The sequence below is a fragment of the Amblyraja radiata genome, chromosome 5, assembly GCF_010909765.2.
Source record: "Amblyraja radiata isolate CabotCenter1 chromosome 5, sAmbRad1.1.pri, whole genome shotgun sequence".
Classification (NCBI taxonomy): Eukaryota; Metazoa; Chordata; class Chondrichthyes; order Rajiformes; family Rajidae; genus Amblyraja; species Amblyraja radiata.
Window position 1 is genome coordinate 9,984,028 of NC_045960.1, and position 23,760 is coordinate 10,007,787.

Here is a 23,760-nt window from a genome sequence, read left to right on the forward strand (position 1 = left end):
GGCCAAGTCACTGGATGGATTTAAGAGAGCGTTTGATAGAGCTCTAGGGGCTAGTGGAGTCAAGGAATATGGGGAGAAGGCAGGCACGGGTTATTGATAGGGGACGATCAGCCATGATCACAATGAATGGCGGTGCTGGCTCGAAGGGCCAAATGGCCTCTTCCTGCATCTATTTTCTGTTTCTATGTTTCTATGATATGGGGAAAAATCAGGAACCAAATATTGAATGGCAGCGCTGGCTCAAAGGGCCGAATGGCCTCCTCCTGCATCTAGTTTCTACGTTTCAACCAACAACACTAGGGTCAATTCATCTACCAACCCGCACACCTTTGGAATGTGGGAGGAAACGGGAGCATCGGAAGGAAGCAGATGGCATCACAGGGAGAAGATGCAACCTCCACACACGGACGGCACTCGAGGACGGATGGAACCCTGGTCTCTGAAGCTGTGAGACAGTGGCTCTACCCGCTGCATCGCTGTGGCGTCGACTGAAACGGGAGGACATGGAATCGGGTTAGACTAACCAGGGTGGGATGGAACATGACGTTAAGTCCTGCTTGAACCTGCAGTTTCTTGTGCGCGTGTGTGTGTGTTTTGACCTCTTGCTGTGTTCCCGCAGATTCTTGTTGCCAAGGCACTCGGGGTCCCTGCCAACAGGATTGTGTGTCGAGTGAAGCGTCTCGGAGGGGGCTTTGGCGGGAAGGCGTCACGCAGCACGTTGCTGGCGACGGTGGTGGCAGTCGCTGCCCACAAGTAGGTGTCAGCATGGGCACAGATCTCTGGAAACGCTAGCGTCACAGAGTCGTACAACACGGGAACAGGTCCTTCAGCCCATCGAGTCCATGCTGGCAATAAAGCTCCCTATTACACCAATCCCATATTCTTATACCCCCCCCGATTCTAGCCCCCACCCACACTAGGGTCAATTTGCAGAGGCCAATTAACCCGCACATCTTTGGGATGTGGGAGGAAACCGGAGGACTCGGAGGAAACCCATGCGGTCACAGGGACTTGCGAGAACGTGCAAACTCCACGTTGACAGCGGCAGAAGGTCAGGATAGAATCTGGGTCACAGCCACAGTGAGGCGATGGCTCTACTGCCTCAGAGCCCCCCAGTATAACAGATCACAGTGTGAAGCTCCCCAGCACAAATGAGAAATGGATCATAAAACTGTACAGCACACGAACAACCCCATCGGCCCACAATGTCCACACCTAACATGATGCCAAATGAAACAAAACTCCTCTGCCTGCAATGGATCCATTCCCTGCATATCCATGTGCCTCTCCAAACTCCTCTTAAACACCACTACGGTATCTGCCTTCACCACTACCCCTGGCTATATGTTCCAGGCATCCAGCACTCTCTGTGTAATAGACTTGCCCCACACATCTCCTTCAAACTTGTACCCTTCCACCTTTAAGCTATGCCCTCTCTAAGTCTTTGACATTACCACCTGGGGGGGAAAAAGGTTCTGACTGTCGACCTTATTATGCCTCTCATCATTTAATATTCTTCTAACAGGTCTCTCTTCAATCTCCAAGGTTGCAGAGAAAGCAATCCAAGTTTGGCAAACCCCTCCATGTTACTAATCCCTTCTAATCCAGACATTATTCTGGTAAACGTCTTCGATCTCCCCATTCTCCACATTATGAGGCGATCAGAACTTACACATAACCCCAAACACAGCCTAACCAAAGTCCTATAAAGCTGTATCATGACTTCCTGAAGATAGACACAAAAAGCTGGAGTCACTCAGCGGATAAGGCAGCATCTCTGGAGAAAACGAATAGGTGACGTTTCGGGTCGAGACCCTTCTTCTAAATGTTTGTGTCTATCTTCGGTTTAAACCAGCACCCGCAGTTCTTTCCTACTCATGACTTCCTGACCCTTGTACTCATTGCCTTGACCTACAAGCATACCACACACGCTCTTTACCACTCAATATAATTGTGTTGCCACTTTCAGGGAGTTATGGACTTGGACTGCAAGATCCCATTTTTACATCAATACTGTTAAGAGTCTTCCCCTTAACTGTATTCCTTCCCCTCATGTTTCACCTCCCCAAGTGCTACACATCACACATGAAATCAATAAACCAATAAGGACTGTGCATGGGGGAGTTTTGAACATTTGTGTGGAGGTTAAAGGAACAAAGGGACACATCAAAGAAAGACACAAAATGCTGGAGTAACTCAGCAGGTCAGGAGGCAGCTCCGGAGAGCATGGATAGGTGATGTTTCGTGTTGGTATCCTTCTTCATGACAAGTTTGGTGGGACGTGGCTGATGTAGGGGATAAATTCCAGCAGGGGCCATTGTAAGAAAACATCACTACCCTCTATGGTGGGTATTCCTTCTATCTTTCCCAAATAATAAAGACCTAACTTGTTCAACCTTTCTCTTAGTTGCTGAAACCCAGTCAACATTCTAATTGATCTTCTCTGTACTCTCTATTTTGTTAACCTTTTTCCTATAATTATGCCTACCAAAATTATACACCATACTCCACAATTGACCTCACCAATACCTTACATAGAAACATAGAAACATAGAAATTAGGTGCAGGAGTAGGCCATTCGGCCCTTCGAGCCTGCACCGCCATTCAATATGATCATGGCTGATCATCCAACTCAGTATCCCGTACCTGCCTTCTCTCCATACCCTCTGATCCCCTTAGCCACAAGGGCCACATCTAACTCCCTCTTAAATATAGCCAATGAACTGGCCTCGACTACCCTCTGTGGCAGGGAGTTCCAGAGATTCACCACTCTCTGTGTGAAAAAATTTCTTCTCATCTCGGTTTTAAAGGATTTCCCCCTTATCCTTAAGCTGTGACCCCTTGTCCTGGACTTCCCCAACATCGGGAGCAATCTTCCTGCATCTAGCCTGTCCAACCCCTTAAGAATTTTGTAAGTTTCTATCAGATCCCCTCTCAATCTCCTAAATTCTAGAGAGTATAAACCAAGTCTATCCAGTCTTTCTTCATAAGACAGTCCTGACATCCCAGGAATCAGTCTGGTGAACCTTCTCTGCACTCCCTCTATGGCAATAATGTCCTTCCTCAGATTTGGAGACCAAAACTGTACGCAATACTCCAGGTGTGGTCTCACCAAGACCCTGTACAACTGCAGTAGAACCTCCCTGCTCCTATACTCAAATCCTTTTGCTATGAAAGCTAACATACCATTCGCTTTCTTCACTGCCTGCTGCACCTGCATGCCCACTTTCAATGACTGGTGTACCATGACACCCAGGTCTCACTGCATCTCCCCTTTTCCTAGTCGGCCACCATTTAGATAATAGTCTGCTTTCCTGTTTTTGCCACCAAAATGGATAACCTCACATTTATCCACATTATACTGCATCTGCCAAACATTTGTACAATTTAACATTACAACCCAATTTCTATACACAATGCTCTGATTTATAAAGGCCAACACACCAAAATCTTTATTTACCATCTTATCTACATGAGATTCCACCTTCAGGGAACTATGCACAGTTATTCCTAGATCCCTCTGTTCAACTTCATTCCTCAATTCACAATCATTTACCATGTAAGTCTAATTTTAATTTGTCCTGCCAAGATGTATTACCTCACACTTATCAACATTAAACCCATCTGTCATGTTTCAACCCACTCTTCCAAATGACCTAAATCTCTCTGTACATTTTTAAAATCTACTTCATTATTCACAACACCACCCATCTTAGTATCATCTACATATTTCTTAATCTATCTTACCACACCAACATCCATATTATTGATTCACATGACAAACAACAGTGGACCCAACACACATCCCCGAGGTACCCCTCTAGTCACTGACCTCTAACCTGACAAACATCCATCCACCATTACTCTCTGACATTTCCCAACAGTCACTTTTTAATCCATCTTGCTATTCCTTACTAACCTCTTCTTAACCAACCTTATTTCCTTTTTGAACCTTGTCAAAGGCCTTACTGAAGTTCACCACTTTAACCTCATCAATTTCCCTAATAACCATATAACCATATAACCATATAACCATATAACAATTACAGCACGGAAACAGGCCATCTCGACCCTTCTAGTCCGTGCCGAACACATAATCTCCCCTAGTCCCATATACCTGCGCTCAGACCATAACCCTCCATTCCTTTCCCATCCATATAACTATCCAATTTATTTTTAAATGATAAAAACGAACCTGCCTCCACCACCTTCACTGGAAGCTCATTCCACACAGCTACCACTCTCTGAGTAAAGAAGTTCCCCCTCATGTTACCCCTAAACTTCAGTCCCTCTTTTTTAAGGAAAAAAATCAAGATTAGTCAAATATCACAATCACAAATCCATGCTAATTCTTCCTAATCCTACCCTATTTATCCAAATCCCTATAAATATTGCCTTTAGTATCCTTTCCATTATTTCCCATCACTGATGTCAAACAAGTTCTTGTTAATACTCTACTCTTCTTTGTCCTCCTGTTCACTTACCTCAGGGTTATTATCTATTCGTACCTGCAGGACAGCCCTCATGTAATTATTGAAATGGTACTAGGTATCTCAACCTTCTAAACGAACATCGGTCGGTGATTTAGAAAACTCATACATACACCTTGTCTTCAGGTTTAAAGGGTCCTTCCTCCTGGTCCATCTCCGACAGCATTTACTTTACCTGTTCATAAATAGACTTGTATATCATAATTAACTATTTCATATACTTTTTAAATTCTATCTTTAACTGTTCCAAACTCGGTCCCTTGTAGGGACTTCTCCATTGTGCCACCTGCTGGTTAGTTTCCATGCAACATTTCTTCAGTGCCAATGGCGGAGCATTACACAAATCTTATTTATTTTAACCTTCAATGTTCCATTTATTCTTTTCATCAAATGAAAACAATCCGTTGTCAAAGCTGATTTCTGTAGGTTTACCAAACCTCTTAATTACCTTATTCATCATAAACGACACTACAGTGCTCATACCTAAATTGATTCAGACTTACCCTAGGCATATCTTCCAGAGGCTGTTCCGGTGCTTTGTCTGCATTTTAATTTAACTTCTTTGACATGTACTTTTTCCGTTTCACCATACAATCTCAACATATTTCAATCTAGTCTGAACTATATCCTGCCTTTCCCAAGGTCATCATCCGCTGTCTTATATTCTGAAGTATTTCTCTCTCTCTCTCTCTTCACTTGTGGAACAAACCAACAAATTGTCCACATCATCAAATACTTTCTAAGGGTATACCTTCCAACTCTGCCTTTATCATCTAATTAAAAATAAACCCTACAATACAATACAATACAATACAATACAATACAATACCTTTTATTTGTCATTCGAACCTCACATAAGGTTCAAACAAAATTTGGTTTCTTCAGCCATACAAGAAAAGAACCAAGACACACACCAACACAATTTACACAAACATCCATCACAGTGAGTCTCCTCCTCACTGTGATGGAAGGCAAAGTCTTGGCTCTCCCCTGCTCTCCATTCCTCTCCTGAAGTCGAAGTCAAAGCCTCATCCTAGCCTTTCTTGACATCCTCCTTTAAATCCCTTTCTCTCTCTTGGGGACCCCAGTCCTGTTAGGGCTTATCTCCAGATTAATTTCACTCCTGATAAGACTTTTCGAGGAAAAGTTCCCCAAGACATGTATTATTGGCATGTAATTCTCTGGCCCCGCTTGGTTCCGTCATAGGACTCACTTTTGTCAGTTCATCACTTATTTCAGTCTTTTCAACCAGGTCCTTTGTTCATTGACATCGACTGCAGAGACCAACTGTTTGCTGAATCGGGGGTTGGAAATAAATGACGATAGATAGATAGATAGATAGATAGATAGATAGATAGATAGATAGATAGATAGATAGATAGATAGATAGATAGATAGATAGATAGATAGATAGATAGATAGATAGATAGATAGATAGATAGATAGATAGATAGATAGATAGATAGATAGATAGATAGATAGATAGATAGATAGATAGATAGATAGATAGATAGATAGATAGATAGATAGATATAATTTTATTGCCACACAACCAGGGTCGGTGGAATTTGGGTTGTCAGCAGCAGTACAATAATAAAGAACACACAACCACAATAAAACTGTAACACAAACATAGATACATAAACAAGGCACAACATTTGGCCACCACCTTCCCACCACCTCCTTAAATTCTGCTTGACTTTAAGAAGAATGACTTCCACCACAATAGTTCATAATATAATGTTCATCAACTGGTTGCCTTTTATTTCTTGTTCATTTTCAACTCTCCACCTTTTCAGCTGGTTTTCCAGATAGGCTACATATTTCCCCTTTGTTCCTTGTGGTTCACCTTAAGTTGGTAATGACGGCATCCAACCAGAAGATGGCACTGTGGCCGGTAGTCAGGCTGCAGTGACGGCATCCAACCAGAAGATGGCACTGTGGCCAGTAGTCAGGCTGCAGTGACGGCATCCAACCAGAAGATGGCACTGTGGCCGGTAGTCAGGCTGCAGTGACGGCATCCAACCAGAAGATGGCACTGTGGCCGGTAGTCAGGCTGCAGTGACGGCATCCATCCAGCAGATGGCACTGTGGCCGGTAGTCAGGCTGCAGTGACGGCATCCAACCAGTAGATGGCACTGTGGCCGGTAGTCAGGCTGCAGTGACGGCATCCAACCAGAAGATGGAACTGTGGCCAGTAGTCAGGCTGCAGTGACGGCATCCGGCCAGAAGATGGCACTGTAGCCGGCAGTTAGGCTGCAGTGACGGCATCCAGCCAGAAGATGGCACTGTGGCCAGTAGTCAGGCTGCAGTGACGGCATCCAACCAGAAGATGGCACTGTGGCCGGTAGTCAGGCTGCAGTGACGGCATCCAACCAGTAGATGGCATTGTGGCCGGTAGTCAGGCTGCAGTGACGGCATCCAACCAGTAGATGGCACTGTGGATAGAATCCCGCTTGGAGTGCATACTGTCGTTGTGTCCTTGGGCAAGACACTTCACCCACCTTTGCCTGTGTGTGAATGTGTGTGAATGATTGGTGGTGGTCGAAGGGGCCGTAGGCGCAGATTGGCAGCCACGCTTCCGTCAGTCTGCCCCAGGGCAACTGTGGCTACAGAAGTAGCTTACCACCACCGAGTGTGACTGAGGAGTGAATGAATAATGCGATGTAAAGCGCCTTGAGTATTAGAAAGGCGCTATATAAATCCCATCCATTATTATTATTATTAGATGGAACTGTGGCCAGTAGTCAGGCTGCAGTGACGGCAGCTGACCTGACGGTGGCGCTGTTGCCGGTAAATTTGTGAGTGGTGGCCATTTTTGTAGTCTTTTGTCGGCCGGCTGTAACAATTTACGTCTGAAGAAGGGTTTCGGCCCGAAACGTCACCTATTTCCTTCGCTCCATAGATGCTGCTGCACCCGCTTAGTTTCTCCAACAGTCCAGGCACAGTGGGAAGAGGGAACTGAAAGAATTGGGTGACCACCAAGTGTGCTCATCCCAAACCTGCTCAGGTTCTCGTTTGCATTTCCTTATCTCTATAGGGTGATTTCACGAAAGGTCACTGGAGCGTAGATCCGCACCCACGTGACCGAAAATTTTAACTGGGGGACAAGCGTCACTTCCGGTACGTTAGTGAATGGGAAAACACGCACTTTCACACCCGTTAAAAACATCGAAAACGGCCAGGTTTTGAGCTGCAATTTACTGAGCCAGTCGGAGTGACCGTGAGGCACAGCTACCTAAATTTACAGTCATTTTACAGTCATAATGCCTTACTTTTGATGAAATGCATCGAGCAAACGCGATAATTCCCGATATTTTGGATCTTTAAATCTCCACGAAAAATGTCCGCTATCAACTTCCGCTTATTTTGCCCCTTCAGCTCCCTCTTGTATTTACCTTAGTTTCTATCTTTTTTTTAACTGTAAATTTAGGTAGCTGTGCCTCACGGTCACCCCGACTGGCTCAGTAATTTGCAGCTCAAAACCTGGCCGTTTTCGATGTTTTAACGGGTGTGAAAGTGCGTGTTTTCCCATTCACTAACATGTACCGGAAGTGACGCTTGTCCCCCAGTTAAAATTTTCGGTCACGTGGGTGCGGATCTACGCTCCAGTGATCTTTCGTGAAATCACCCTATAACTCCCTCTCCCCTGACGCTTAGTCTGAAGAAGGGTCTCGACCAGAAACGTCGCCTATTCCACCTCTCCAGTGATGCTGCCTGCCTGGCCCGTTACTCCAGCATTTTGTGTCTATCTTCAGCTCCTCATAAACTGGTTCCAGGAGGTGTGAGCATCACAGTGAGAATGGCGAAGGTTTCATGGACAGAGTGAATGTGGAGAGGATGTTTCCACCAGTGGGAGAGTCAAGGACCAGAGGGCACAGCCTCAGAATAAAAGGACGCACCTTTAGAAAGGAAATGAGGAAGAGTTTATTTAGCCAGAGGGGGGTGAATCTGTGCAATTCATTGCCACATTGGGCTGTGGAGCCCGTCATTGCGTATTTTTAAAGTGCAGGAGAAAGGGGCCGAGAAGGAAAGCTAGATCAGCCATTATTGAATGATGGAGCAGAGTCAATGATGCAAGTGGCTTAATGTTGGTCTGATGACAAATGAAGGTGAACCTCAATGCTTCTCTCTCTTCCTGCTCCGTCCCATCTCCTCATCCTTCCCTCTCCGACAGGACCAAGTGCCCCGTGCGATGTGCACTCAGTCGTGATGTGGACATGTTGGTGACCGGAGGAAGGAATCCTTTCCTGGGACGTTACAAGGTAAGGTCTCAGCAGCGACGGCCACTTGCAGGGAATTACATTTAGCATTAAGTTTATTATTGTCAGATATACTGATAGACATAAATACAATCAAATCAAACTCAAGTACAATAGGTAGAGCAAAGGGGAAGATACAAAGTGCAGAATATAGTTCTCAGCATTGTAGCGCACCAGTTCCACAGACAAAGTCCAATGTCCGCAATGGGGTAGAGGTGAATCAGACAGTACACTAGCTTATGGAAGGACATGTTCAGAAGCCTGTTAACAGAGGGGAAGAAGCTGTTCCTGAGTCTGGTGGTGCGCGCTTTCAAGCTTCTGAACCTTCTGCTGGACGGGAGCGGGGAGAAGAAGGAATGATCGGGGTGGGACAAGTCTTTGATGATGTTGGCTGCTCTCCCAAGGCAGCGTGAAGTCTTGCTGGAATTGTTCATTGACTCTTTCCCTGCGTTCACACACACAGGTGGGGTTCCTGAAGAGTGGGGAAATCGTGGCTGTGGACCAGACACTTTACTGCAATGCAGGAAATAGCCTGGATCTGTCATCTTCCGTACGTGAGACCAGGATTCACCACCTTACCACGGAGAAGTGCCCTGTTTTATAATCGTGACTAGAGCCCTTTCCACAGAGAACAACAAACAAAAGCAAAAGAATGGAGGAAGTACCCAGGAAGTCAGGCAGCGTCTTTGGTGAAAGAAACTGGGCTAATGGTTCAACATGACGACCTTTCATCAGATCTAGGGAAAGCTAGTGAACAGGCAGGTTTTAACTTAGAGAGAGAGAGGAGAGAGAGAGAGCGCACAGAGTAATAAAACGATCTGTCATGGTCACCAAAAACTAAAGTACTGCAGATGTTGGAGGTCTGAGATAAAAGCAGACAATGGAGGAAATACTCAGCAGGTCAAGCAGTGTCTGTGGAGAGGGAAAAAGCGTTAATGTTTAAGGTCAATCAAATGTCAATAGACATGATGACACGGTGGTGCAGCGGTAGAGCACCAGAGACCCAAGCTCAATGTTGACTATGGGTGCTGTCTGTACAGAGTTTGTACACCCTATGACAGCGTGGGTTTTCTCCGGGTGCTCCAGTTTCCTTCCACGCTCCAAAGGCGTGCAGGTTTGCAGGTTAGTTGGCTTTGGTAAATTGTCCCTAGTTGGTAGGACAGTGCTGGTGTACGGGGATCACTGGTCATCATGGATTCGGTGGGCCGAATGGCCTGTTTCTGCTAAACTAAACTAAACTTTTTGGAAATGGTGAGCGAGAGAGGTTTGAAATGTAGGTCTAAAAGAGATGAGTTGAGAAACTCATACTGCGATGATGGGGTGTGTAGGTGAAGTGAACTGATACGAGGGGTGATACTGCAGAGAAGAAGAGGGTTGTGATAGGGTAGGTAACAATTGAGGGGAAAGGTCTGGAGGGGTGTAGGTGAAGAGGCATATGGGATGCTAGGTTTTATTATCCCGGGCATATAATATGATAGCATGCGCTGTAAGTATCGGTATAACTTTATCTAGAATAGACACAAAATGCTGGAGTAACTCAGCGGGACAGGCAGCATCTCTGGAGAGAAGGAATGAGTGACGTTTCAGGTCGATTCTCTACTTCAGACTACTTCAGTCTCGACCTGAAACGTTACCCATTCCTTCTCTCCAGAGATGCTGCCTGTCCCACTGAGTTACTCCAGCATTTTGTGTCTATCTTTGGTGTAAACCAGCATCTGCAGTTCCTTCCTACATATAACGTCAGCTGACTTTATTTAGATGGCGCTTGGAGTTTAGTATTCTGGTCACAACATCACCAGACTTGAGGGAAGACGATGGTGTGGAGGAAATTCGCCGGGATATTACCTGGGATGAAATGTTCCAGTTATGAGGAGAGATTGAATGGGTGGAGATGGTTGTAGTTGGATGGAGGAGGCTGAGGGGAGATGTGTTGGAGTTATGAGGTGTCTAAAACCAGAAAGGCATTTTGTTCGGGGGGGGGGGGGGGGGGGGGGGGGGGGGTCTGAGTGAAAAGAAAATCACCCAAAATGAACTTGTATCTGCAATAGGCTGCCTGAGTGGGAAGATGTACTCTCAGCCACAGCAAGGAAGGAGCATTTAGATGAGCATTATCTCACCAAGGCTAAAGGGCTCAAGACCAAATGAAATTGATTTAGATTGTGTAACCATCAGCATGGCCGTGGTGGGCTGAAGGGCCTGCTTTGGTGATGTGTGACCGTAAAGGGCCTGTCCCACTTACACGATTATTTCGGCAACTTGCCGGGACCCGCCATAGTCGCAGCAGGTTGCCGAACCTTTTCGGCATGTTGAGAATCCAGCGGCGAGCAGGAAAAGGTACGACTCTTTGTGCGACTGCTCACCCCCAAACATGTCGCCCAAAGAGTCGTACCTTTTCCTGATCGCCGCTGAATGCTGAAAATGTTCGGGCAACCTGCTGCGACTATGACGGGTGCCGGCAAGTAACCGGAAAAATTGCGTAAGTGAGACAGGCCCTTAAGTCAATGGCTTTAGAGGAATAAATGATGAGATTATGGGATGATTTGAAAGCAACGGGTTTGGTGTAGTTTGTGACTTTGTCTCTCGCTCTCTCTCCCTCCCTCTCTTCCTCTCCCTCTCTTTCTCCCTCTCTCATTCTCTCTCCCTCCCTCCATCCCCCTTCTGTCTCTCTCCCCCTCTCCTTCCCCCTCCCTCCCTCCCTCTCTCACTCTCACACTCACTCTCGTCAGATCTTGACGGTGGCACTGTTCCACATGAGCAACGCTTACAAGATCCCCAACATCCGGGGAGTTGGCCACGTCTGCAAGACCAACCTGCCTTCCAACACGGCCTTCCGGGGATTCGGGGGCCCTCAGGGAATGCTGATCGCTGAGACCTGGATGGACGCTGTTATCCGGAAAAGCGGACTACCTGCAGATCAGGTATGGAGAGAGCGAGGGGTCGGGGGGAGGTGGGGAGGCAAAGACTCCATTGCTGGGATAAGGGCTCATAATATCTCGGGGCCTGGGAGGAAAGGTTGGGCTGCAGCTCCTTGAGCCACAGACAATGTAGACAGTCAGAGCCTTTTACCTGTAGTGGAAATCACAAAGAGGGCATAAAGGTGAGAGGGGCAAAGGTTAAAGGAGATGTGCGTGGCAGGTTTATTACACCCATGGGTGGTGGATGCATGGAATGCTTTGCCAGGGGTGGTGGTGGAGGCAGATACGATAGTGGTGATTATGGGGCTTTTGGATAGGCATGTGGATATGCAGGGAATGGAGTGATATGGATCACGTGCAGGCAGAGGGGATTAGTTTAACCTGGCGTCATGTTCGGCTTGGACATTGTGGGCCGGAGGACCTGCTCCTGTGCTGTATTTTCCTATGCTCTATTGTTCAAGATCAGCATTCAAACCCAGGCATGATTTTAATTCCTGCCGCCCCTCCATTTATAGTCATCGTTTCACTTTAAATGGGGTTTTAACTCCTGTCACCTCCCTGCTTAACAACCAACACTTACAATTCTCTCCAGAGATGCTGCCTGTCCCGCTGAGTTGCTCCAGCATTTTGTGTCTACCTTTCTTGCAATGGTCTTTATGCACCCTTTTCCAGTTTAATGACACTCCTCCTATATCATGACAACTAGAGTGGTACAAAGTTCTCTAAATCTGGCCTTTTCAATGTCTTGTACAGCTGCAACGTGACATTCACAACAACTTTCCTCTGCCCCTTACCATAACTGATGAAGGCAAGTCTTCACCACCATGGTTTACATGCACCCACCGAGTTCACCGTTCACAACACACCTCAGGTCCCAGCCGTTTATTGTGTACCAGACAAGTGCAGACCCGTTGGGTCTGTTCCCCCAAAGTGCGGTTGTGGGGGGGGGGGCGGCGGCATGCAGCGTCACACACTAACTACCCCCCCCCCCCAGAGGAGGGGAGAGAGAGAGAGAGAGAGAGGGGGGGGAGGGAGGGGAAAGGAGGGGGAGGAGGGAGGGGGGGGCAGGGAGGGGGAGGGAGGGAAAGGGGGTAGGGGTGTGTGGAGGGGAGGGGGTTTAGGGGAGGGGATGGAGGGAGGAGGGGGAGAAAAAGAGGGAGAGAGAGGGAGGAAGAGGAGGGGGGGTGGAGGGGGGGGGAAGAGGAGAGGGGGGGGAGGAGAGGGGGGGGGAGGAGAGGGGGAGAGGAGAGGGGGGGGAGGAGGGGGGGAGGAGAGGGGGGGGGGGGAGAGGGGGGGGGGAGAGGGAAGAGAGGGGAGGGAGAGGGGGGGGAGGAGAGGGGGGGGAGAGGGGAGGGGGGGAGGAGGGGAGAGGGGGGAGGGGGAGAGGAGAGGAGGGAGAGAAGGAGAGGAAAGGGGGGGAGTAAGGGAGAGAGAGAAGGGAGGAGAGAGAGAAGGGAGATGAGGGAGAGGAGGAGAAAGGGGGAGGAGAAAGGGAGAGGGGGGAGAGAGAGGGGGAGAGAGGAGGGGGGAGGGGAGAGGGGGGGGGGGAGGGGGGAGGGGGGGGGGGGGGGGGGGGGAGGGGAGGGGGGGGGGAGGGAGGGGGGGGGGGGAGGGGAGAGGGGGGGGGGAGGAGAGAGAGTGCCTTTTTACTTCAACCCAAACCCAAACAACCATTTGCAGGCAGTGCTTTTTTACCTCTAACCATATTTTCATTTTCAAACCAAATTAAGGGTACTCACAGTGCTGTAGACATTTGTCAGTGTCATTCAGAGCTCTGATTGAGGCACACCACTTGCAGAGACTGATTGAGGCACACCACTTGCAGAGACTGATTGAGGCACACCACTTCCTGGTTTTATAGTCCCTCCCCCCTGCTGCCAGCGGGGGCAGCAGAGAGAATGGAGAATTTTGTAAAATCGTTAATATCTCTGTCATATTTCATCGACGGGAAAATTCCTCGGCACACATATGGCGGAGGGGGGCTCTGAGCGAGGTGGCCAAAAATGACGGCCGTAGGTGGCGGCGTTCTCTCGGAAATCGCAGCACAGATCGCCAAAACCGGTCAAGAACAGAGTTTTAGTAATATAGATAGATAGATGTCCAGCCCAGTTTTGTCCTACCAAAATGCAACATCTCATATCTATCTGAATTAAACTCAACTTCTGAACTGTCCTTCCATAAGGTCGGGTATTGTCCGATTCACCTCCACCCCATTGCGGACATTGGACTTTGTCTCTGGAGCTGTTGCACTATGATGAGCTGAGAACTATATATTGTGGACTGTATCCTTCCCTTTGCTCTACCTATTGTGTTTGAGTTCGACTTGATTGCATTTACGTATGGCATGTCTGATCGGATTGGTATAGCATGCAAAAACAAACCTTTTCCCTGTACCTCGGTACACGTGACAATAATGAACCCCTTTCCATTCCTGAGGTGCGGAGGTTGAACCTGTACAAAGAGGGAGACATCAGCCACTTCAGCCAAAAGATGGAAGACGTAAACATTGGGAAATGTTGGGATGAATGTGTGGAGAGCTCGTCCTACCACAGCAGGAGGAAAGCGGTGGATGAATTTAACAGGTCGGGTGGATGCTTTGGTGCATGGCGTCTGAATAACAGTATTAGAGTAATTCAACGTGGAAACGGGCCCTTCAGCCCAACTTGTCCACGCCGCCCAACATGCCCCGTCTACACCAGTCCCACTTGCCTGCATTTCAACAACTTTCTTCAACAACCAAACTCCAAGCAGCTTGGTGGGGAAGGATATCAGAGTGATATTGGAGAATGGAACTTTGGAGTCGATCGAATGAGTAAATGGAACAAATTAGAAAAGGTTGAAAGGTCCTCTTGTTCCAGACTCTTTGAGTGTTTAAGTGGCAGATGTTACTGGGGGTGGTGGGATGGTGGGGTGAAGCATGGGATTGAGTTACAGTCTGCTCAGCCATGATCTTATCGAAGGGTAGAACCAGGCTCGAGGGATCGTTGGCCTCCTCTGTACCTGGGTTCTGACGTGGGGGGGGGGGGGTCACTGGGTCGCGACCTCCAGCGGTTTCCACGGCTACCACTCTGGCCCACAGGAACTAACGGTCTCCCATCTTTCCGCCAGGCAGCATCGCTGGAAGAAGAGGGGGCTGGCGTTAATCCCCACCATCTTTGGAATTAGCTTCTCCCAAACCTTCTTCAATCAGGTACAGAAGGAGTGAGGGTGGGGGGAGTAAATAATGAGAGGTGTGGGAGGGTTTAGAGTTTAGAGACACAGTACGGAAACAGGCCCTGTGGCCCACTGAGTCCACGCTGACCAGCGACCCCCGTTACTATACACCAGGGACAGTTTACAAATTTTACCAAAGCCAATTAACCTAAAAACCTGTACATCTTTGGAATGTGGGAGGAAAGCAGAGTACCCGTAGAAAACCCACATGGTCAAAGGGAGAACGTGCAAACTCCATACAGAGAGCACCCGTGGTTAGGATCAAACCCAGGTCTCTGGCGCTGTAAGGCAGCAACTCTACCGCTGCACCACCGTGCCACCCCGTAAAAATGTTAAACATGAAACAAGTTGCAGAGGAAAGTGGAGGGGCAGAGAGAGCAAAAGGAAAAGGAAAGGGTCCATGTTGAGGTGGAGATCAGGAAGGAAGAAGTGGGTGATGTTGCCAATGGAGATAAGTGCTGATGGTTAATAGACGGAGAAATGAATCCGAGGGAGGAGTGAATATGGAAAACTTGTGACAGACACAACATTCTGGAGTAACTCAGCGGGACAGTCAGCATCTCTGGAGAGAAGGAATGGGTGACTTTTCGGGCCAAGACCTTCCTTCAGACTGAGAGTCAGGGGAGAGGGAGATACAGAGATAAGGAAGTGTAAAGTGTGAAAATGAGACAAGGGATGGAGTTCAAGGAAAATGTTGAATAGACTATTGTTAGCTGGGAGAAGGTAACAACAAAGCAAACAGAGATAAAATGTAGTCAGAGACCGTCAGACCAGTAGGAGAACTGGGAAAGGGGGAGGGATGGAGAGAGAGGGAAAGCAAGGATCACTTGAAGTTAGAGAAGTCAACCTTACACTTATCTCTGTGTCTTCCTCTTCCCTGGACCTCAGTCTGAAGAAGGGTCTCGACCCGAAACGTCACCCATTCCTTCTCTCCAGTGATGCTGCCTGTCCCGCTGAGTTACTCCAAAAGGTCGTGTCTGTTCTTGGGTTAAACCAGAATCTTCAGTTCCTTCCAAAACAGGAACGTTTCGCAGGAAATGAAAGCCAACTGTTTGGGTGGTGCAGTCCACCCTACACGGTTGAGTTGGATGTTGAGTTGGGATGTTGCCAGCCTGGGCGATGAGATGTGGTTTTCCCTGAGGTGACCCTGGTTTCATTGGGGTGGTGCAGGAGGGGAAGGGCTGAGGGGTGTGAGCGGGAGTGGGGTGGAGGCTTCAAGTTAAACCCTTCCCCTGTGTTCTGTTTCAGGCGGCAGCTTTGGTTCACATTTACACTGACGGCTCGGTGCTCCTGACCCACGGAGGCACGGAAATGGGCCAAGGGCTCCACACCAAGATGGTGCAGGTACCCTCAATGTCCTTGCTCCCAGGAAACAGGACTGGGGTCCATTTCTGCAGAAGAACCGGGCAGTTTGTGACTTTATGTTTCTTAAAGTTGTAAATGTGTGGACATCTACAGATGAGAAGGATAGAATCTGCTTTTAGCCCAGGGGGTTGCCCGACTGCCAGAAACCTGCAGATGCGAGAAATCTGAAATAAAACTGAAAATGCCATCAGGCAGTCGCTGAACAGAGAAAAAGGCAGTTTAATGGGCCTGTCCCACTTACGCACCTTTTTTGGCGACTCCCGGCACCCGTCATAGGTTGTTACTGGTCGCCGATAATTTTCAACATGTTGAATATCCAGTGGCGACCAGAACAAGGTATCTGTACAAGGTAAATTGTACAAGGCATTGGTGAGGCCAATTCTGGAGTATGGTGTACAATTTTGGTCGCCTAATTATAGGAAGGATGTCAACAAAATAGAGAGAGTACAGAGGAGATTTACTAGAATGTTGCCTGGGTTTCAGCAACTAAGTTACAGAGAAAGGTTGAATAAGTTAGGGCTTTATTCTTTGGAGCGCAGAAGGTTAAGGGGGGACTTGATAGAGGTCTTTAAAATGATGAGAGGGATAGACAGTTGACGTGGATAAGCTTTTCCCACTGAGAGTAGGGAAGATTCAAACAAGGGGACATGACTTGAGAATTAAGGGACAGAAGTTTAGGGGTAACATGAGGGGGAACTTCTTTACTCAGAGAGTGGTGGCTGTGTGGAATGAGCTTCCAGGGAAGGTGGTGGAGGCAGGTTCGTGTTTATCATTTAAAAATAAATTGGATAGTTATATGGACGGGAAAGGAATGGAGGGTTATGGTCTGAGCGCAGGTATATGGGACTAGGGGAGAATACGTGTTCGGCACGGACTAGAAGGGTCGAGATGGCCTGTTTCCGTGCTGTAATTGTTATATGGTTATATGGTTATAAGGTATGACTCTTTGGGCGACTACTCACGGGACGTGTCACCAGGGTGTCGCCTGTATGGTCGTGACTAGTTTCTTCAGTCGCCCAAAGATTCGTAGCGTCTTTCTGGCCGCCGCTGATTTTTCAACTTTGAAAATTTACGAGTCCTGCAACGACCTACGACGGGTGCCGGCAGTCGCCAAAAATGTCGCGTAAGTGGGACAGGCCCATAAGTTTCAGGTTGGTGACATTTCACCAGAATAGATCTATACTCAGTTTCTCGGCTGTCTCATGGGATCCAGGATAGACACAAAGTGCTGGAGTAACTCAGCAGGACAGGCAGCATCTCTGGAGAGAAGGAATGGGTGACGTTTTGGATCGAGACCCTTCTTCAGACCTTCAGATCTTTGGATCCAGGGTTGGGAGGAGGGATATTGTGGTAGTGCCTGCAATGCCTTGTTTCAAACCTCCCTGTTAAGATGTGGCAGATTAATGGGCCAATGGTTTGCCCATCAAGGACTCATGCATGACTAGATTTATAAAGTCATCCTCCATAATTCACCTTCCCCAGGAGAGAACCCGCCCATTCCAGGTCCGCGTCTGATAAACTACTGCCTCATGGCACAGGAATATCTTACTGGGCTTTGTCCTCAGTTATCTGGAGCGGGAATTGAACCCACGCTGACTAAGAAGCCGTCCACAAAGACACGGAGAGACATGGGGCGACACGGTGGCGCTGCGGTAGAGTTGCTGCCTTACAGAGCTTACAGCGCCAGAGACCCGGGTTCGATCACGACTGTGGGTGCTGTCTGTACGGAGTTTGTACGTTCTCCCCATGACCCGCCTGGGTTTTCTCCGAGAGCTTCGGTTTCCTCCCACACTCCAACGATGTACAGGTTTGTAGGTTAATTGGTTTGGTAGAAATATGAATTGTCCCCATTGTGAGTAGGGTAGTGTTAATGTGCAGGGGTCGCTGGTCGGCACGGACTCGGTGGGCCGAAAGGCCGAAAGGCCGAAGGGCCTGTTTCCGCACTGTATCTCTAAACTAAACTAAGCTAAACAAAAATACGACACGGAAACGGGCCCTTCGGCCCAGCGGGTCCGCACCAACCATCAGCCTCCCATTTGTGCTGAGCTTGCATTAATGAGCTGTGTGAATGAACGCTGTGGTTTATCTAGGTTGCTAGTAAAGTGCTGGGAATTCCAGTTTCCCGGCTACACATCTGTGAGACAAGCACCAATACGGTTCCGAACACAAGCCCAACTGCAGCCTCTGTCAGCTCCGATATGAACGGAATGGCAATTAAGGTAAGAGACCAAACCCAGTAAACACACCGTGTGCGGACAGGGCATCGAAGGATGAGAAGCCGTAGCCAAGAAGTGGAAGCCAAAATGCCGAACGAACATCACGCCGAAAAGCCAAGATACCAAACGGACACCACGCCGAAAGGATATGAAGCCGAATGGGCACCACGCCGAACGGACATGACGCAGAACGGACAAGACGCAGAACGGACAAGACGCAGAACGGACATGACGTTGAAAAGTTGCCGAACGGACGTGACATCTCCAGGGACGGGATTTGCCCGAGACCTTGTCAGCGATTGGTCCAGACCCCCGAGTCCATCACATCACTGGCTGGGGGGAGACGGGAGGGGGGGGGGGGGAGCTTGAGCTTGCATTTGTAAAATGGTGGAAGTGACTCCAAGCTGCTGCGATTGCCAGGATTTTCAATGTCATGTTCATAAATAGATAAATTGTTGTACCTTGTTACATTTTAAAATAGTTAAATAATTTTTTTTTTGTTTATTCTTGCAGCAAATATAGATTTTTTAAAAAGTGTTTCAGTGTTTCATACCTATTTATCATTCCGGCTTCACGCGTGTTCGGCGTCAGATTGTTTTTTGGCTTAAAATCTGACGGGGAACGAACATGATGTTGAAAATCTTCTGTGGCAATCGCAGCAGCTTGGAGTCACTTCCACCATTTTACAAATGCAAGCTCAAGCTCCTCCCCACCCTCCCGTTTACCCCTCCTAGCCAGTGATGTGATGGACTGGGGGGTCTGGACCAATCGCTGACAAGGTCTCGGACAAATCTCATCCCCGGAGACATCATGTCCGTTCTGCGTCTTGTCCGTTTGGCGTGGTGTCTGTTCGGCTTCGTAACCTTTTTTCGTCATGCCCGTTCGGTATCTTGGCTTTTCCACGTCTTTTCCTTTCAGTATCTTGGCTTCCATTTCTTTGCTGCGGCTTCTCGTCCTTCAACGTCCCGTCCGGATACCAAACATACGTTGGCTGTATATTGTAAACCACTCTTCACATCAATTACCGGCAACCCCTCCCTCTCTTTCTCTACAGATTGCGTGTCAGACTCTTCTGGAAAGATTGGAGCCATTTAAATCAGCCAATCCAACAGGAAGCTGGGAGCAGTGGGTACGTGCAACAAAGTCAGTCAAGAAGGGTCTAGACCCGAAACGTCACCTATTCCTTCTCTCCAGAGATGCTGCCTGCCCCGCTGAGTTACTCCAGCACTCTGTGTCCTTCTTTTGTAAACCACCAACTTGCCCACACCGACTAACATGATACATCTTCACTAGACCCACCTGCCTGCGTTCGGCACAGAGCCTTCTAAACCTGTCCGATCAATGTACCTATCTAACTGTTTCTTAAACGTTGCAATAGTACCTGCCACAACTACCTCCTCCCGCAGCTCGTTCCATACACCCACCACCATCATGTGTGAAAATGTTACCCCTCAGGTTCCTATTAAATCTTTCCCCCCTCACTTTAAACCTATGTCCACCTGTTCTCGATTCCCCTACTCTGGGCAAGAGACATTGTGCGTCTACCTAATCTATTCCTCTCATGATTTTGTACACCTCTATAAGATTATCCCCCATTCTAATGTGCTCCAAGGAAGAGCATCCTAGCCTACTCGACCTCTCCCTCTAGCTCAGACCTTCGAATCCTGGCAACATCCTCATAAATCTTCCCTGCACTCTTTCCAGCTTGACCACATCTGTCCTATATCAAGGTGACCAAACTGAACACAATACTCTAAATGCGGCCTTCAAAACGTTTTTTTTTACTGCAACATAACCTCCCAACTTCTATACTCAATTGGGTTTCGGCCCGAAACGTTGCCTATCTCCTTCGCTCCATAGATGCTGCTGCACCCGCTGAGTTTCTCCAGTATTTTTGTGTACCTTCGATTTTCCAGCATCTGCAGTTCCTTCTTAAAAAAAAATTCTATACTCAATTGTCTGTAGTAGGGTCCCAACCCAAAACGCCACCTACCCATGTTCTCCAGAGATGCTGCCTGGCCCGTTGAGTTACTCCAGCACTCTGTGTCCTTTTTTCATAAACCAGCATCTGCAGTTCCTTGTGTTTGGATTGATTATTCCGTTCATTCAGGGTAAGTATTGTTTCGGCAATGGGAGAATATCAGAAGCTCCAATATCAGAAAACTTCATAAAAACCCGCAGATGGTGGAAATCTGAAATAAAAACAGAAAATGTTGGAGAACATGGCAGGTCAGGCAGCATCTGGTGAATATAAATTTAGTGAACGGTTTGTGTCGAAGGCATGTGTTTCGCTTATTATTAATGTCACTTGTACCAAGGTAAGGTGAAAAGCTTTTGTTTGTGTGCTATCCAGTCAGCGAAAAGACTATTCATGATTAATATCAAGCTGTCCACAGTGTACAGATACAGACATGGGTGTACAAGATAAAGTCCAGTAAAGTCCGATTAAAATCCAACAGTCTCTAATGAGGTAGGTAGGAGGTCAGGACCTCCTTTTGGGCCCCATATCTGAGGAAGGATGTGCTGGTCCAGAGGGGCTTTACAAGAATGATCCCAGGAATCAGTGGGTTAGCATATAATGAGCGTTTGATGGCACTGGGCCTATACTCGCTGGAGTTTAGAAGGATGAGGGGTAGGGGATCTCATTGAAACTTACCGAATAGTGAAAGGCTTGGATAGAGTGGATGTGGAGAAGAAGTTTCCACTGATGGGAAAGTCTAGGACTAGAGGTCATGGCCTCAGTATTAAAGGACGTTCCTTTAGGAAGGAAATGAGGAGGAATTTCTTTACTCAGAAGGTGGTGAATCTGTGGTATTCCTTGCCACTGAAGACTGTGGAGGCCAAGTCAAGGGATATTTTTAAGGCAGAGATAAATAGATTTTTGATTAGTGCGGGTGTCAGGGGTGTCAGGAGAATGGGGTTAGGAGGGAGAGATAGATCAGCCATGATTGAATGGTGGAGTAGACGATGGGCCGCATGGCCTAATTCTGCTCCTATCAATTATGACTTTACGACCTATGAGGACTTCTCTCTAGTTGGTGAAAGAATGGTTCAGTTGCTTGATAATGGCTGAAAGTGACCTTCCATGCAGTAGGTTGAACACAGTGTTCTCCTGAATCAGTCTCCATTGCCTGTCTGGAAGTATGTGAGAGATTCTCCTGTTACCCTGATTTCTTCCAATTGCATGCATTTGCATGCGTGAATTAGGATCTGGAGTAAGCCCTGTGTCCCTGATTGTCACTGCAACTCTGCGCGGCAAGGTGGCGCAGCGGGAGTGTTGCTGCCTTACAGCGCCAGAGACCCGAGTTCGACCCTGTCTACGGGTGTTGTCTATACGGAGTTTGTACGTTCTCCCCGTGACCACGTGGGTTTTCTCCGGGTGCTCCGGTTTCCTCCCCCACTCCAAAGACGTACAGGTTTGTAAGTTAATTGCCTTTGGTAAAAAGTGTAAATAGTCCCTGGTTTTGTGGGGCAATGTTATTGTGCAGGAATCGCTGGTCGGCGTGGACTCGGTGGGCTGAAGGGCCAGTTTACGCACTGTATCTCTAAAGTGTAAACTTATGAGTTATCCACCCACACTAATCTTTAATTGCTCGCTTATTGATGATATATCTAACAAGAGTAATCAAAGACTTTGCTTCCACCAGCCATTTAGGAAGAGTTCCTAAACCAATGACCCCCAAAAGTAAGAATAACCAACTCATCTCTGTGTTAAATGGCCAATCCCTTACTTTTAAAAAGAGATATTAGTCTCGATTCTCTCCAACCTACCAGAGATCTAATATATTAAAGTTATAGAATCATACAGCATGACAATGGGCCCTTCAGCCCAACTACCCAGCTCATTCCATACACCCACCTGTGTGTAAAGGTTGCCCCTCAGGATCCTACTAAATCTTTCCCCTCGCACCTTAAACCCATGCTCTCTTTGATTTCCACATCCTGGGATAAAAAATATCATTCACGCTATCTATTACTCTCAGGATTTTATACGTCTTTATAAGATCAATACCTCGGCCTAGCCTATCCAAAATCCGAGCCTGCCCAATAGTTCAGGCCCTCCATTCCTGGCAACATCCTTGTAAATATTCTCCGCACTCTTTCCAGTTTAATGCCACCTGTCCTACAGCAGGGTGAAACAAAAGCTGTAACATCATGGACCTACTTTTGTACTTAATACCCTAACTGATGAAAGCCAGACTTTCATCACCATCTACCTCTGATGCCACAATAGACTTTGTTGTCTTGCCTTTTATGCTTAGTCCCTTCATTCCCATTGCATCCTTAAATCTGAAGGTGGGTCTCGACCCGAAACGTCACCCATGCTTTCTCTCCAGAGATGCTGCCTGTCCCGCTGAGTCACTCCAGCATTTTGTGTCTGTCTTCGATTTAAACCAGCACCTGCAGTTCTTTCCTACACATCCTTTAATCTGTACACTTATTTCTCAAGGACTGTGTTTCCCCAGCTCCCTCAATTCCAAAGGTTCACAATCCTCCAAGTAATTCTCCAAATAATTCTCTCCTCATCTCAACCTCACCCACCCACTTGTACTCAGATCCATGACTGCCTCTCCCTTGAGTGTGTAGGATAGTGTTAGTGTGCGGGATCACTTGTCGGTGCGGAGTCGATGGACTGAAGAGCCTGTTGCCGCACTGCATCTCGCAACAAAAGTAAAGTAAACATGAACTTTAAGCAGAGGCAACATTTGTGGAGGGAATGGACAAGTGATGTTTTGGTTCTGAGGGGGTATGAGAGGGTAATAGTGGAGTGAGGGATGGGAGGGGTGGACATGAAGCTAGTGTGATGGATCGTTAATCTTCCTTGTTGTCCCTCAGGTCTCCTCGGCGTACATGGGAAGAGTGGGTCTGTCAGCGACGGGATTTTACAGGTAAACCTTTATGTCCGGTCACAACCTGGGGGTGACTGCGAGTTGGGCTCGGGGATAAACAGAGCAGGACATCAATCAGACATTTGGCGGATTAAATCTAGTGCCAGGACGTGTGATGCAGCGTGGAAACTGGTGCTTCGGGCCACCGGGTCCGCGCCGACCAGCGATCACCCCGTACACCAGCACTATCCTACACACACTAGGGACAATTTACAGAAGCTAATTCATCTACAAACCTGCACGTCTTTGGATGTCGGAACTCCCGGAGAAAACCGAATGCGGTCTCGGGGAGAATATGCAAACTCCGCAACAGACAGCACCCGTAGTCAGGATCGAACCTGGGTCTCTGGTGCTGTGAGGCAGCAGTTCTACCGCTGTGCCACCGCGCCGCCATATTGAAATGGGGATAG

General features: G+C 47.8%; 1 protein-coding gene across 1 annotated transcript in view; it reads left to right on the forward strand.

Annotated features, from left to right (window-relative positions):
- The window catches only part of LOC116972970 (xanthine dehydrogenase/oxidase-like), an 84,094-nt gene that overhangs the window by 50,702 nt on the left and 9,632 nt on the right, over positions 1–23,760 (forward strand). The window contains exons 24-33 of the mRNA XM_033020574.1: positions 620–753; positions 8,668–8,755; positions 9,216–9,302; positions 11,479–11,670; positions 14,104–14,249; positions 14,776–14,857; positions 16,129–16,224; positions 18,336–18,464; positions 19,516–19,590; positions 23,298–23,350. Coding sequence (XP_032876465.1) covers positions 620–753; positions 8,668–8,755; positions 9,216–9,302; positions 11,479–11,670; positions 14,104–14,249; positions 14,776–14,857; positions 16,129–16,224; positions 18,336–18,464; positions 19,516–19,590; positions 23,298–23,350 — 1,082 coding nt within the window. The remainder of the gene's footprint in view (positions 1–619; positions 754–8,667; positions 8,756–9,215; positions 9,303–11,478; positions 11,671–14,103; positions 14,250–14,775; positions 14,858–16,128; positions 16,225–18,335; positions 18,465–19,515; positions 19,591–23,297; positions 23,351–23,760) is intronic.